Below are 15,679 nucleotides of genomic sequence, written 5' to 3'. Positions count from 1 at the left end.
TTAAATTTTGAGCATGTGTATATACAAGTGAAGATTAATTGTCTAATAGACACTTGAATCTTCACTTTTCTTTTTCAGAAGAATTGCAGGGAAAAATTCGTATCAAATGAGTAATCTTAACCAAAATATGAAGTAGTGTGGTTAGGAAATGGCTTTTCATTTGCAGAAGTTTTTGACATTTAAGAAAATTGTTGTACACTTCTTCTTGTTGAAAAGGTGAAAAAGAAAATGGAGACATTCTCACTTGAAGAAAAACTGAAGTTCATCTGTCAAGCCTCTGTGTCTGAACCTATAATAAAAAAGGAAAGAAAATGAGGTCATTGTGGGAGACAGGTTAAGAGAAAAACATTTAATCCTGTACCAGGGTTTTCCAGACACCTTTTTCTTCCCATGAGTTTTTCACACAGAGTTTTGAATTGGGCTGAAATTCTAACCATTGCATTCATGAACACTTGGAGAAGCTTCAGGTTCATAATTACTGTCTGTGTCTCTGAAATACTTTTGATCCCATCTTAACGAGTTGCTGTCACCAGTTGACTCAAATGCTCTAGTCTGGTTTTGTCATGCTACAGACACTTGATTCTCTGCAAATTTTACAGCTACTTGCTTTTGTATTGGGAGAAGCCTGCTAAACAAATGGCTGAAAAAGTATGAAGCCACTTGAACAAAATGCTGTGCCTGATGCTACAGACAGAGATATCATTTTGGGTTCTTAGTCCAGTGACAAAAGAAAAATATTTCTCCTGAATGGAGTAATATCTCCAGGTGTTACTGAAATACTAAAAACTTTTCTATATAAATACTTATTCAGTAAGCATGTTGAGGACTGCCAGCTGTGCAGATTTGTCTGTGTTAGTGCATTGATTATAAACATTTATCAATATTTATTTTTGTCTTCATAGTTTGTGCACTGGAGGTTCTGTTGCTTAAGGTCTAAACCATACGACTGGAAAAGAACAATATATTCATGCAACTGAGTTTTTTTAAACAGCTCTGGTTCATGAATGGCGTATTTTTATGCTGTCTGCTTCCTTCCAAAGGTAGTTGCCATCAGAAAGGAGTTTGAGGCATCATGCAGAAATCTTGCCTAAGGTTTTCTGGTATCTAGCACTAGTTAGGAGCATTCAAGTAACTGGTATCAGTTGGAGGATGAAAGGTGGTGGAGGGCATTTTCAGTTTCTTGGTTCTCTGACACTTGCCAGGAAAAAATCCCAAAACAACCTCTAGTGGTTTTTTTCAGTAAGAGATTTATTTCAAAAGAGTTATGCCGTAGAGAGCAAGAATTTTATTTGAATAGGGCTATGGTCTGTTTTTAGAAAAGGGGGGGCAGTTTGTTAGGGTAGAGCATACCAATTGTGCTTGAGACTTTTCTTTATTCAGCGTACTTTGATTAAGAATCTTCATACAAATGTAAAAAAACTTACTGATGTCTTGAAATCCCGATAAGCAGATGCTTTTAAAAGCTTTTTCTGTTGTAAACAAACTCCTCTAGCAGTGTTGTAGTAACAGTTGATGCACTCACTTCTTTGTAACATACTCACTGTTAGAGATGATTCATCACAGAGCCTTATCGGGCTGTGTTTTGCAACACTAATTGTTTTGTATCCAATTTGTTAAAATTATTATTCAAGTAATAACAGCCAGTTCAATGGAAAACCTCAGCAGGAAGTAATGCTAACTGCTCGTGCAGTTTGCCATCCATTTGCAAAGCTTTCAGTAAAATTAAGCTTTTCCCTGGTGTATTGACCAGGTAATAAGAAAGAAGAGGCAGTGAAAAATGCAGGACTTGTGATTGAAAATGTCAGAAATGTACTGGGTGTTTCTTAAGAGAGAAATACTCAAAGATATCTCACACAAAGGTTTATGACATGGAGCTAGAGGGAAATTGTGGAAACTTCCTGCAGCAGCTGAAGTTACAGTAGTGTAAGTAATTTTCCTGCCTAGGATTTGTATTGAGTCTGAAGAAATTAACTGCCCTTGAAGAAGTTGTGCATCCAGTTTTGAACTGGTTGGCTTGTGAAGATTACTGGGCAAAGGAACTGACTTCTGCCAAAAATGGCAGCTTCTGGTCTAGGAGACAGTTGTTTATGCTAAGAATTAACATGCAATAGTGAGACAGTGACCATGGACTAGTCTGAGATTCACAGCCAGGAGTGTAAAGGTGGTTGATACTTAAACCCTGTAACCCTTTATAGTATGTTTTCTTTCTAAAAGCATTTTAAAAACCACTGCTTCATTGTAGGCTGTGAGGTCACTGGAGACCTCAACTTCTCCACTACTTCACTCTGGAGAGGCTTTGGTGGGTGCAGTTATGGATATAGGGGCTCCTGGGAGGAGTGGCCCTCAGAAGAGGGAAGAGGGAATGGCTGCTGCTGGAGCTTAAAGGAGCCAGGGAAGGGGATATGAAGGTCTGAGAGGTGCAGCTAACCTTGGGAAGGTGAAATAATTAAGAACTGTACTGAATGTGTTTTGTTAAGCATGCATATGCTCATCCAGAGAATTTTGCTGTCCCATCTGGGAGCTATAAAGTTGATTAGCTGCTTCTAAAAATATTTTTAGAGCTATACTTTTGGGAGTTGCATAATGTACGTTCTAATGTAAAGTTCTTTAGGGTGTGAGCTGCTTGAGGAAAGCTGGGAAGATGTTTTCTTTCTGTCAGTTTCAAAGTGCTTAGAGGTTTTGGTGGGGTTTTTTGTTTGTTTTCTGGGTTGGGCTGGTTTTGGTTTGGTGTTTTTTTATGGCTTATGGTGGAAACAAAGTGTTGATTGGACCTGGCAATACAGATCTTATTTCTCTAAATTTGTGGTGACAGCAGATCACATGGGTCATGCTGGAGACAGAGATCCTTGTATCATTGTAAGTACAGCTTTATTGCTATTCCATTGTCCTATCTTTGGAAATCAGAAGTTATTTTCCGTTTGAGAAGTTTTTGGAAAGAACTCAAGAACTATGGGATGCTTTAATAAATTATGATTAAATTAGCATAACAAGTAGTGTCTAATTCTTGAGTGGTTCTTGAACGGTGATCTCTGTTTTGAAAGATCTGGATTATTGTCAGAAAAAATGAGGCTGAGGGAGCAAGTTAAAGTTTTACAAAAAATGGCAGGGCCCTTGGAAAACAAGCCAATGTGGATGAGCTTACACCCTGTCTGGAATGCTGCAGCCACACTAGACTGTGGGCCACAATAGTGCTAAATGCAAAGGATTGAATTATATGCATTCTTGGGGTTAGTTTTCCACACCTTTCATTCCTAAGGGAAAAAGAGTGTGTCCATCACCTCAATAAACTGGAAAATAATAGAGGAAAGGAGTTTGGGATCCTGAGATTTCAAGGGAAAAGGACATGTGCTGAACCCTGCTGTTTTTCTCCTCAGTTAATTTTCTCTGGTGATGTTGGGCAGACCTGGAGATAGGAGAAAATAAGTCTGTTCCTCTTTCCATTAGTTCAGTGAAAAAGAGATAATGTGCCTTACTTAAATTATGTTGAGAGTAAGTGTAAGGAGAGCAAGAATGCTAAATGAGTTCACTGCAGTGGGATAAAATCCTTCCAAGAATGGACCTAATGGACTCTTCCTAGCTCATAATTTTGTTATAATTTTTTTAAATTATTATTTTTAGTTAAAGAAAGGTTGTGATTGCAGATGGTATGTTGAGAAATGAAGACAGTATTTTGTTCTAAGCTTGGTCTTCCCACGACCCCGTTTTCATACCCTGCATTACTGTTGCTTTGCTCCCTCACTGGGAGTGGGAATAGCAGCAGGTTCCTCCTCTGGAAGGTAAAAGCAAGGCTGACCTTTCCTGCACAGTGTAAATGCCAGTTGAGTGTGGACATGTGGGCTGCCCTGCAGTGCCTCAGGTAAGGTTCTTAAGAATCCCAAACAAGTGAACTTCCCAACATGTAGTTGTTTTGTTCAGTCCCCAGATTCAGGTGTTTGTCTCCTTTTGTTATTTTTAGGTCTCAGTATTTGGCTTTTTTTCTTATGTCACCTCAAATTTTCTTTTCCATGATAGTGTAAACATCTGTTTTAATAGAAGTAGAGCCATTAGTCTAGGCCTTGGGCATACTCAGAAGTACAATTAGCACCATAGTCCATTCATCAAGTATGAATTGCCAGATGAATTTTTCAAAGGAAAATTTTCCATGATTACTTCCTTTAACATGTTCTAAAACTGATCCTGCTTACCAGAATAGCATTAGTTTACTTCTTCTGTGTATTTTTTAAACAATCTTTAGTGTATTTTCTTTATGAAGCATTTTTTTTACTTTGATGAAGTTGGAATAGTTTTTGGTTTGTTTTAAGAAAGATTTCAAAATATTCACAAGTGCCTGCAAATGTTAATTTTCAGTTAAAAAAAAACAAAACCAAGCAACTTCAGTTGAAATTGTTTAGAAATATTACAAACAGATTGAAAACATCTTCTGCAGATTTTTCGAATTATAACTGTGTCTTACAAAAATTTGGTCTTTGTTTTTCTAGAATTTGAATGGCTCCATCCTGGCTAGTGTTGGCACATTATTTGTTTAGTATTGCACAAGAATATGAAGTAACTGTCTAATGTTTAATATGACAATAATTGCTTCAGAAGCACAGTCACAAAATGTCCATTTTGTATGTCACTTTGAAAATTTGTAAGCTTTTTATTAGTATGTAAAAGTTGTTTCAGACATAAAGTTTTAGGGCGTATTTGTAGGCATATCCAGCAATTCAGTGGTACCACTTTTTTTAGTAATTTTGATTTTGTCTTGGGGAATTACTTATAGGGCTGTTGACTGTGGTATTTCAGGGCTGCACTCTAGAGATCATACAACTGAAAACATTTGGGGAATATCAATCTGTCATGTCACTGTTTCTGGGATATGGTTGTTCTTCTGTGTTTTTCCCTTCTATTTTGTCAGTAAATTCACAGAAACAGATTTTGATTACATTTATTTCATCACTTGGACCATAGAAAATGCACCTTTTATGGACCATGGTTAGAAAGCAGGTGGCATGAAAATTGTGTAGGACAGAGAAGAAAAATGGTTGAGAGTAGCTACACATTTATGTAACGATCACTTTAGGTACGTGTTGTTTGTAAGTAGTGCTGATCTCTGCTCCTGATGAAATGTAAACTTGACAATGCCTTGGAGTTTTAGCTATAACAAATGTCTGTAACATGAGTTTCATATCTTTAACTTCTCTCTTAGAAAGGTTTTTAAGCTTTGCCTCAACTTTTCTTTGTTTCGTTTTGTTTGGGTTTTTTTCCTGGTTGTGTGAACCAGTGCCGTGATTTCTTTCACACTTACTGTTCAGTGTAATTTTTTCCTCTGTAACTTGTTCATATGTCTTCAATATATCTGCCATGCCTTAGCATGAAAGGTTCTCATTCACCTCAGCGGGTAAGTGCCAGCCTCATCTGTGCCTTCCCTGCACCAGCCCAAATACTGTTCTGTACTGCCATTTATGAAAGTTAGCAATCCACAGCACAACCACAGCCCTGAGATTGCTGTTCTGCATCTTAAGATGTGTTTTTCACTATGAACTTACATTACTAACCTTTTCATTCCTTGACTGCAATCCCTCTTTCCCTTGAAGAGGAAAGGTGTCAGAAAATACAGTGGGTAGACATTTGCTGTTTTGCTCGTTCTGCACTGTTAGCTGGAGTTCTGACTGTATTTTCCATGTTGTTCTCTACACCTGCCATCTCTCATGTTACAAAGCAGCTTGGGTTTTCAAATCAAGTGTGGTGTCCAGTTTAATTTGATAACAAAAAAATTGGAAAGTTTTCAGAGAAGAGGCAACATTCTTAGTATTTAATCAGATGTTTTTATGTGTACTGCCTGTCATTAAGTAGATGCAATACACAGAGAATATCCATATTGTGGATTAATTACACTAAACTATGCCAAATGCCAGTGGGAAATAAAAAAAGAGGAGAGAATGTCAGAGCCCAGTACTCTCTGATGGGGTTCTTTTAGACAGTCCACATGTGGAAGGTGTGATGTCTAACATATTTATTTGAAAGTAGTTGATGGTACATGGGATTTCTGTTTTAGCACCATGACGCAAAGCATACTGAAAACACAGTACAGATACAAGTCACACATAGCAGAAGAGAGCAATTGCAGTGCACAGCTCCATCACAGCACCAGCGTGGTTCCCAGCCTCTATCTTATGTAATTGCCATCACCACCCTGGGCATCCCTGGCCTTGTGAGGATTAAATGTGTGAATTGAAACTGGCTCAAGCTTATTACTCTCTTTGAAATTCTGTCAGTTGATTATGTTTTTATGGTTTTTATTTTGGGCTGAGCTGTGTATATAGGTACCCCACACTGGCCTGGCTAACTCAGGGAGACATTTGCACTCTTAATGAGCTTGGGGACCAATACACACCAGCTGATTCTCTCAGCTGGTGATAGCTGTTTATGTAAAGCAAAACCCGTGCTCAGGTCCTCTTGGTGTTGAGATCAAGCCAGCTTTTTTGCAACAGCTGTGATCAGTCCCACCCAGCCACATTCTTCCTGAGCTTCATGGACACATCACCCTGGCCCATCTCTGATCCTTCTCCCATGGTAGGGCTTTACTGATCAGCTACAGAGGACACACAGAGAACAAATTAATTGGTCTTTTGGTGTTTGGCTGCTTTGTATTGGTATATAGTTTGGTATGATTTTATGGGTCCCTGGTTATGTCACTTTCAGATTACTTTTCTGAACATCTGTTCCGAAACCGGTGCGGAGCAGTACTGTGGCTGACGAATACAGGAAAAGAGAGGATAAAGATAAGATTAGTACTTTAGTTTCACAGAAAATTATGTGCATAGTTCCTTCTTTTGATTTCTCTGTTGAAAATAGCAAACATGTGCAGTGAGTACAACTGGTTTTAGCAATACGGTTTAATTAGCCTGGTTCCAGGCTGAGGGAATGAAAAATGTGGATCAGATTTAGTGGTGGGGATCACATTTCACAACGGCTGGGAAAAATGCTGGGTATAATAGTAATTTCACTGCTTTTCAGGGCTTTAACCTTACTTTTTCAGCACCCTCCTTCATTGCTCTCTGTGTCTTTCTCTTGGTTTGTTCTTGGCCTCAGAACATTTCCAGCAGTGTGTACAACAGTACAGTAGTCACCTGCTTCCTTGGCATTTGTCTCACTGTCCCATCCACTTCTGTATTTGTTTCCCACAAAATTCTTCAGAAACCCGACTGCCCACAAATGTTGTTCCTAATTGTACCTGCATAGAATATTTCACAGCACCAAAAGCAGTCTTCAAAATATGCATCACAAATCACTTCTGCAGTATTGTATGAAATGCTACTAGAACAGGTGGATAATGAGAAGAAACTGCACTCATAAAGGAGGCTTGATCAGAGGTCAGGAAGTTGCTTTTCCTAAGCTTGTTCTTCTGTTTTTATAATTATGGTACCTTTAAAAACTTAGCTGTACATTGGTTTGCATTTTAACAAGAGCATACTATGCCATTTTTAAATTTTATATTAATAATATCTTAATAATAATAAATAATTGTTACTGTATATTTAATATATAATTTAATAGATGAAAACCTGACAGGATAATATTGAGTATAACACGTGGTGTGTATACATTTCAGTAATGCAACCTGCTGTTGTTACGGCAATAAAAATTCAAGGAAATTGTAGCTTCTAAATTAAGATAGGTAACTAGTTTTTTATACCATGCATCTAATGTATTTTCTAATTTTCTTGGATGATGGTAGAGAAGCATATTGGTTGGCTAGTCTGATCTTTATGTTTGTTCTCACATGTTGACCGTGTGTGTCCTGTTGGACAGTTTGGGTTTATCAGCATCACAACAGTGGTTTCTTTCTTGGTGGAATTCAAGGAGCTGTATTGGATCAATACAAAGTTTATGAATAACACAGGCTTTGTCAGTTGACTGTTTTCTCTGTATGAAGTAGGTCTCTCTGCAGTCTGTTGCTTAAAGGTTCAGACCACTGTCTTGTGGGAATATTTGTGCTGTCTGTGTTAATTTTGCACACTGCTGAGTTTTTGATCTGTTTCATAATCTCGTGTCATTTAAGAGGCAGCCCACCTTGAACTATAAATGTCTGGCATGAATGTTAGTCATAGTGATTCTGCCTTATCTGCCACTGTTTGCTGAGGAGAGAAAAACAGTATGCCGTGTGTTTTCTCTCTTTCCCCCATTCTCTCTTTCTCATTTGTAACCATCCTGTAGCAGTTCAGTGCTGCAGAGTTAGAGTTGTGGGGGACTTGCTGGTTGAGATTTTTAAGTGGAGTCTTTCCCACTTTAATAGTGTGGATGATTAAACTTGACTTTTAAACATTAATTTCTCCCTCCCCTCCCCCCCCCGCCCGCCCAAATGGCTTCTGCATGGACTGTAGCTCTTTGCTCAGATATTTCCTTTTATGAGTTCCAGCAACATCCAAAGATCCATGTTCCAGTTCCCACCTCCCTTGTGATAAACAAGCGCACTAGGAAGCACGGTCTGTGGGAACACTCACACCTTAAGGGAAAGTGCAACAATAGTTTGTAACACCTTTTAAATTAATTCTGGAGGAGAGCTTGACTCCGCCAAGAATACACAGCTACACTGGCTGTGTTAACCTTTTGTATTGCAGTAGTAGCTGGAAACATTACTTGCACTTCAAAGTAGAGTATGTCAAGTAGCCCTCCTCTGTTATGATAGTTGCCTTTTGCCTAGTCCGCCCTTTCAGTAAATTTCTTTTTTTTTATTTATTCTTTTATTAGCATATGGAAACTGAAACAGTCCAATTAATGAAAGGATAATTTTGGATGGTGAAAGATGCAACAAGCTTTCCTTGTCATTAATAAAGCCATGCTTTGGTTACTTGGACAAGAGAGAAGCAGTATTGAACACATAGGTGGATTCAGGATCCCTGTGCTTGGCAGGGGCTGCCAGGCCAGGCAGCAGGGTTGCTGTGTAAAACCAGGCACCATTCACGTTGTTTGTTACCCAGGTTGCAGTGACTGCAGAGGGTGAAGAGGACAAAGACAAATCCATTGGAAGTCTGCCTCGTTAATTCCACTGTTCAGAGAACAAGTTGTTTTTCATTGAGATTTTCAAATTAATGTTGTCCTTTTATGTTACGAGGCCATGTGTATGGACATTGTTAGTCTTGAATTTAATCAAAACCACAGCTGGTGATCATTTAATTACAGTGTATGAAAGGGAATGATACTTGACTATGTAGCATTGTTTTATTCAATTTGGAGAATTGTAGCCATTTTTCATGTACTGTTTGAGGGATGCACATTCTGGTGAACAAACTTGTGACCTTCATTGCAATAATTCCACTGTTACGGGAACAAGGTGAAGCAGTGGCTTAAAAATTCACCAGCTTTCCTGCAAATTGGAAACAAGTTATGAGCAGATTGGTACAATTGGTGTGGTTCTTTTTTCTCCACACTGTAAATGGAGTGCATAGTTTCCTGTGGTAGGAAGGAAGGCCTTCTGCTGAGGGCCAAAAATACTTAAAGGTATTTAGAATGTTTCTGGGTTTTGAGAGGTTTCAGTGTATATACTTCATAGAAGCTGTGTAGGATATGCCCATAGCAAGCCAGAATTACTGTGTTTTTACATGAAAAATTAAGGCTGCTTTGACAATCTTAAATGTTCTGCAATGTATAGTTGTGCATGTGTTTATTTGTACTGGAAAAAATAACTTCATGTGTGCAAGGTATTTTTGTAGCTGACATAATAAAAAATACTGTCAACTGAACTCACAAATGAGGATGCCCAGGGAATAACTAGTTAAGCAGCATTTAAAAAGGCAGAATTCACATCCAAATATCTTTTAAAATTTATCTTTTCTGTCTTGAAGGCAGAATTTTTTTTATTAACAGTGGGAATACTGTATGTGAAGAAGCTGTTGCCAGATGATCTGGTCTCTCTGCTGTCAGGCAGCTGCTCTCACACATCACTATGGGAAAACGTGGTTTTTCTGGCTTCCAGTACTGTAAAGGTAGAATTTATATAGGTGACCCGCCCAATAGAATATCAGAGTGAGGGACTGCAAGTGGGTGGAAGATTAGAGGCAGGGTTTTTATTTCAGCCTGAATCTTGGCAGCAGCAGTGTTTGCTGTGTTGCTTGGTCTAGTGTGAAAGGTCACTTCTGTTTTCATACCCAATATAACTTGAAGCTGTTTCTTTACTACTACAAAGAAAGACTTCAGTGCTAGTGACTGGTTTTCCTCCTGGACTTTTCAGTTGCAGTTGTCAGTACTTAGTGTTGAATTCTGGCTGATGCCTTTAGTGAAACGATGAATTGGATATTTAAGGACAAGAAGAAAGTGTGAAAAATTAAAATTCTTTTAAGAACTGTTCTTGGTTTCTAAGTTGTGTAGCTAACCTAATTTCAATGTCGTGAGTTATCCTAGCCTGATACATAGTTCCACATGCTATCAGTTAAGTGTAGAAAGTATCTTTCATCAAAAGGATCTACTACAGAAAGAAAAACAGTTCGGGTTCTTCATGTGTGGGTTATTAGATAAGAATCACTGAAACTCACTGGCATGGGACTGAGGAGAACAACAACTGCAGAAGAGTAGCTCACGGTGGAGTAAGCATTGGTTGCAAAATAAAACCAAATCCTGTGCATGGAGTTACCCACTTTCACCAAACTGATAACCTCTGTATGTCTAAAGGCATCAAAACGTGGTACACCTCATTCTATAATGCAAATCTTAGTCAGCATTTAATGTAATGTTTTATAGAGCAAGACTCAGGCTACCTCTTAATAAACTAGTGTTAGAACTAATCTGCACATTTCTAGCTGAATTATTCCTCATTGTATTTATCCTTATAAAGGATATGGTGAAGGAATGTGTGTGCTGCCTGGAGAGAAAAATTAATGGTAAAATTAGTAGTTAAATTTTTAGTTGCATGTGGATTTCTTTTAGACTTTGTTCTACTAACGTTCCTATTAACTGCTACAGAAATCCATCATTACTATAGCTGCTGTCCTATGCTGTCTTTTCTCTGAACCACTAGTGCTACATGGCTTGTGACTTAGTTAATTTGTTTCTTTTCTTTTTGTTGTCCAGCTTCATTTAGCAGCCCTGGCTTCATTAAAGGGAGACATCGTGGAGCTTAATAAGCGTCTACAACAAACAGAAAAGGAGCGTGACCTGTTGGAAAAGAAATTGGCAAAAGCACAGGTGGGCAACAGTAGTAGGACTATTTGAAGATGGTCCTTGGTTTGGTGTAGTCCATGTTCCTCAGAGAGAGAATAAAATACTCAACAATGTCACAAGTCAAAAGAATTTTAAGACTGCATGACACATAGTTGCCATGGATTATACCTTTTATGTGTCGAAGACATTCTTCTAAAGCAAAACCCCAAGAATTAATTAGATTAATTTTGGTTTGAAGTCAATATAAGCAACAAGTGCTTTGAAATATTGTAGAATATAAGAATTACAGCATGCTGTCAGCGGATTGGGTAACTGGTTGCAGAGCCTTGCACTCCTGGGTCATATTTAAACACTGCACAAATTAACAGTGATCAAAAGTTATTGCTAATTTTCAGTGCTTTGCTGTTATGTAAGAAATTACTTATTATCTCAGTCTAGCTTCCAGTAAGGCAGTTGGAATTGTGGAAAATACAGCCAGTGGAAAGCCAAGGGGTTAAACAACAATAAAGTCAGAACTCTGATGCTTTCACAGGTCTTACAGAGAGGCAAATGCAAACATGGAAAATTGAACTATTGTTCTTAATATTTCTCTCTTCTATAAAAGGCCTTTGTTTTCAGATACTGTCATTGTATCAAATACCTTTTATAAGTAGTTAAAATTTCAAAACTAATTCAAAATACTTGGCTAGAGATAATCAAAGCAATTTGGCCTGTAAAGTGTGGCACCTTTTTGTTGCTCAGAGAAGTTGTACAATCTCCAACCTTGGAAGTACTCAAGGCACCTGGACCTGGTCTGGGGTTGGGTAGGGGACTGAGTGAATAACTTGCAGGGGTCCCTGTCAGCCTTGGCCATTCTGTGATTTTGCAGATTTAGAGTTTTCAATATTTGGTGCATTTTGATGAGACCTTTTATCTGTGTTACTTAAACTCAAGCCAAATGTAGAAGTCTCAATTTTCAGGCTCTTTCTTCAGTCCTCCCTTATTTTCGCCTTTGCCTGAATTCCCTAATGGTTTTTTCAGCTGCCTTTTAAGGTTTGTGGTCTTGTAAGTGATACTGTTATTGCAGACCATCAATGTAACATCCAGAAATAAAAATCACTTTTGTGTTTTTGTTCCTCTCAATATGTGAGCCAGAGCCACACTGGGAGTTAACATGGTTTATCAGCTATAATCCTGAGAGCCTTTTCTAATTTCTATGGCATTCTTGGGATAGAGTCCTCTTTCTGGCTTACAGTTTGATATGAGGCTGCATTTGGCAATCATTAAACTCCCACATGGATTCACTGTATCCAAATGATCCACATCATGCTGCATGACTGCACTGACTTTGTTGTTATTTATAACTCTGGAGGGTCTGGTGCTAACCACAGGTTTTTGTTAGTGTTTTATTTTTTTTCTGGGTCTTTATCTAAAAATACATATATTATCTCTAAGCCAGTGAAGAGTGCCCTATAGGTGCTCCCATACAGTGGCGGATCTACATTGCTGGTGACTGGGATTAAGGATCAGTACTTAATCCAAATTAACGTGTACTCTGTTAGCACAAGATTGTTTGGTGTTTCCTTTGATGGGTTACCAATGATGCAAGCGTATATAGTGCTCAGTTTGTAATGCTGGGGGTTTTTACTTGATACTGAGCCGTGTGAGCACAAACATAGTGATTACTGCCACCTGACCTGTGAATAGCACAAAACTGGAGTATCTGAAAGGCAGGGTGGTAGCTAGATTTCAGATAAACAATATGTATTTTTTAATGAACAGTTTCTAAAAAGGATTACTGATTTATCTCTTTTCAGTTAATTTTTTTCTAAAGCCCTCAAGAGGATAGAATTTAGTGTGTATTAAATAAAACACAAATCTTTCTTATGGAATTTCAACCATTAAACAAACACAACTAATATATTGAGTGTGTTGGCAGTGTTTGAGTACTGAGACATACACTGGTGAAACCACTGCACCTTGTCTTCTTTTTCTGACTGCATCACTTCCAAGTAGAGGTGCCACTTAACATAAGTTTTTGGACTTTTCTTCCCACTCCACAGAGATTCGTTCATTATTCTTTCCTCTACAGCCTCTGTCTAATGTGAATCAGAGGTTCAGGAGGCATAAATTAAATAGGAGGTGTTTGGGGTTCTGCATAACCATATTCAGATGCTAGTGGATCAGTATTAAATCTCTGTTCTGCATCTGGAGACTGCACTTAAAAAGGCAGCACATTTAATTTTAGGTGATGTAGCAAATGCTCTCTGGAACAAATAGCTCTTAAAATGCATCTTTGGTAATACCTCTCCCATCATTTCATGAGGCATGTGAGGCATTTGGAAGAAAGGATTAGTGATTAGCAGAGTGGAGATGATTTGGGGAGCCACAGCTCAAGTAATAGATGACAAATGGTGAAGAAAGCTAGTTGGACAGCCTGGGCTTAAGATTTGTGATGTAATTGATTAGTGGTTGTTGTAGCATACTCACTTCCAAATCTGCAGCCTCTGGAGACCAGCTATAGCATTTCTCTACATGCTTTTATTTTTTCAGTAACACAGCAGATCTCTGTGTTTTGTCAGTGTACAATTTGGCAGTAAAGTGATCTCTCGAATGAAATTTGCTGTAAAACACTGGTCAACCACAACTAATGTCTTCTTCCAGAAATGTTTCTGTGATTATGAGAATTGTAGTGCTTTCTACTGGCTCTATGTGGCACAGCATCCTGGCTTTGATAAACAGTGGGAGTCTGAAGGGAGAGCATAAGAACTGCACATAGAGAATTATCCTCCTTCGTACTCCACCACCTTTCCGCCAACATCTGTGAGCAGGAGGCCACATCGCATTTTATAGTCCTCTATGGTCCTATCCTCCATGGATTTATATAATCTTCTTTCTAATCCATCAACATTCTTGGCATTTCCGATATTCTGTGACATTGAATTCTGCAGTTTTGTGATTGAGCATGGGATTTAATAACATGCTGAATGTTTCAGCAAATACAGCAAGAAGAGATCATTCACATACTATATTTTTCCTATAATTTCATCTCCTTTCACAAGATTGTCCTGCTCTCTCATTCTTTGTGCTTAGTCATTGTTATTTTGGATTTTTATAATAGCTCTAGACAAAGAATATGCTGTATTGTTCTTAATCCTGTGTCACAGCAGTAAGTCTCATTACTGCAGTAATAATTCCTTGCCATCCTCTTGATCATTCAGAATATAGGGAGCAACAGCAGAGTTTAAGAGAAGAGTAAAACCAACGCTCTGTAGACATACAAGAACAGAAACACTCTCTGTAGACATGTAAGAACATGTGAACTTCACAGGAAGGCTTCAGTTTCTCATTTAACAGAGAAACTTGAAGTAGAAATGTGTGGTGTTCAGATGAACGTTGAAATTACTTGTTCTACTGTGTGATGTCTCTATCTGACATGGATTAATTCTGTGTGCTTATATACATCTTCCACATTAAGTATAGAACGTACCACAGAACAATTAATTCTGACCATGCATGCTTTTGTGATTGAGAATTTAGCACAATAGACTTGTTTTTATACTTAAATTTAGATTAATGGATTGCCGCTTTTAAATCTGCCACTCCCCTCAAATTAAAACACTGTATTAGTTGAGCAAAGGTTTTTAGCTTCTGTAATCCTGTTAGACAGGTTTATGACTGCGGCTTGTTCAGGTGATGACTTGTGTTCTTCGTGAGTAACACCACAGTCAGTGTTTGTCTCTGCAGGACCTGAGGCACTGGGGCATCTCTCAATGAGCACTGCTGCCAGTAGGTCTTTTTTTTTTGTGCTCTGATTGAACACTTCAAATTTAATATAAAGGTTAAAATAATTTAACACATTGTTAGTGTTTCTTTCGCTAGGAATTTGTGTACGTTAACAGGCAATAGAATCATCTGTTCAGACAATAAGCTTGAATTAAAATGTTTTCTCTTATCCTCCTTCTCCCTCATACACTTCTTGCTCTTATTGTTGTTTCCCAGCATCAAGGGATCAGACAGTGGTGTTTCGAACCATTGTTAATTTATATTGTAAATGAAATAACCTTTTTAATCTGTACCAAAAACCAGCCAAGAGTTCTCAACTTAGAGTGAGAACTGTGCTGGAAACTTCTCTCCTGACCCCAACAATGCTCATCTTTTGCAGCCTCTCAGTAGGTTATCCCTGTGTTTGCTTTCTCATAGAATTAGACCTCTTAAGGGTTTGGAGGCTGAAGCTCTCAAGTATGAGGCTGAAAGAGAGATGAGGAAAAGGGTATAAGGTATTTATTGTGTGACTGACATGCAAATAAATTGTAAGAGCTGAGTGTGTACACCTTGGAAGGAAGTAGGGATTGGTGGTAGATCGCTGTTCTGAGACTCAAAGCATAAAGAAACTAAGGAGGGTGGTGAACAGTCACAGTATCCCAGAGAAAAACTTCAGCAGTGGGTAGGAAAACATGCATTTGTTTCTATTCCTTTCTAAATTTTCAGATAAATGTTCTATAATAAAGAGCAATCCTGAATAACCAGAAGAATTTTCCATTGCTGCATTTTGGGATTC

The 15,679-nt window shown here is 38.2% G+C and overlaps 1 protein-coding gene across 1 annotated transcript in view; it reads left to right on the top strand.

Moving 5' to 3' along the window:
- Positions 1 to 15,679, top strand: part of MCC (MCC regulator of WNT signaling pathway) — a 187,224-nt gene that overhangs the window by 107,690 nt on the left and 63,855 nt on the right. The window contains 1 exon segment of the mRNA XM_042020618.1: positions 11,050 to 11,163. Coding sequence (XP_041876552.1) covers positions 11,050 to 11,163 — 114 coding nt within the window.

Source organism: Corvus kubaryi, unplaced genomic scaffold, assembly GCF_017639235.1.
Source record: "Corvus kubaryi isolate FWS band 111438036 unplaced genomic scaffold, C.kubaryi_AGA036_p1.0 37028, whole genome shotgun sequence".
Taxonomy (NCBI): Eukaryota; Metazoa; Chordata; class Aves; order Passeriformes; family Corvidae; genus Corvus; species Corvus kubaryi.
This window is presented reverse-complemented; position numbering and strand designations above follow the sequence as displayed.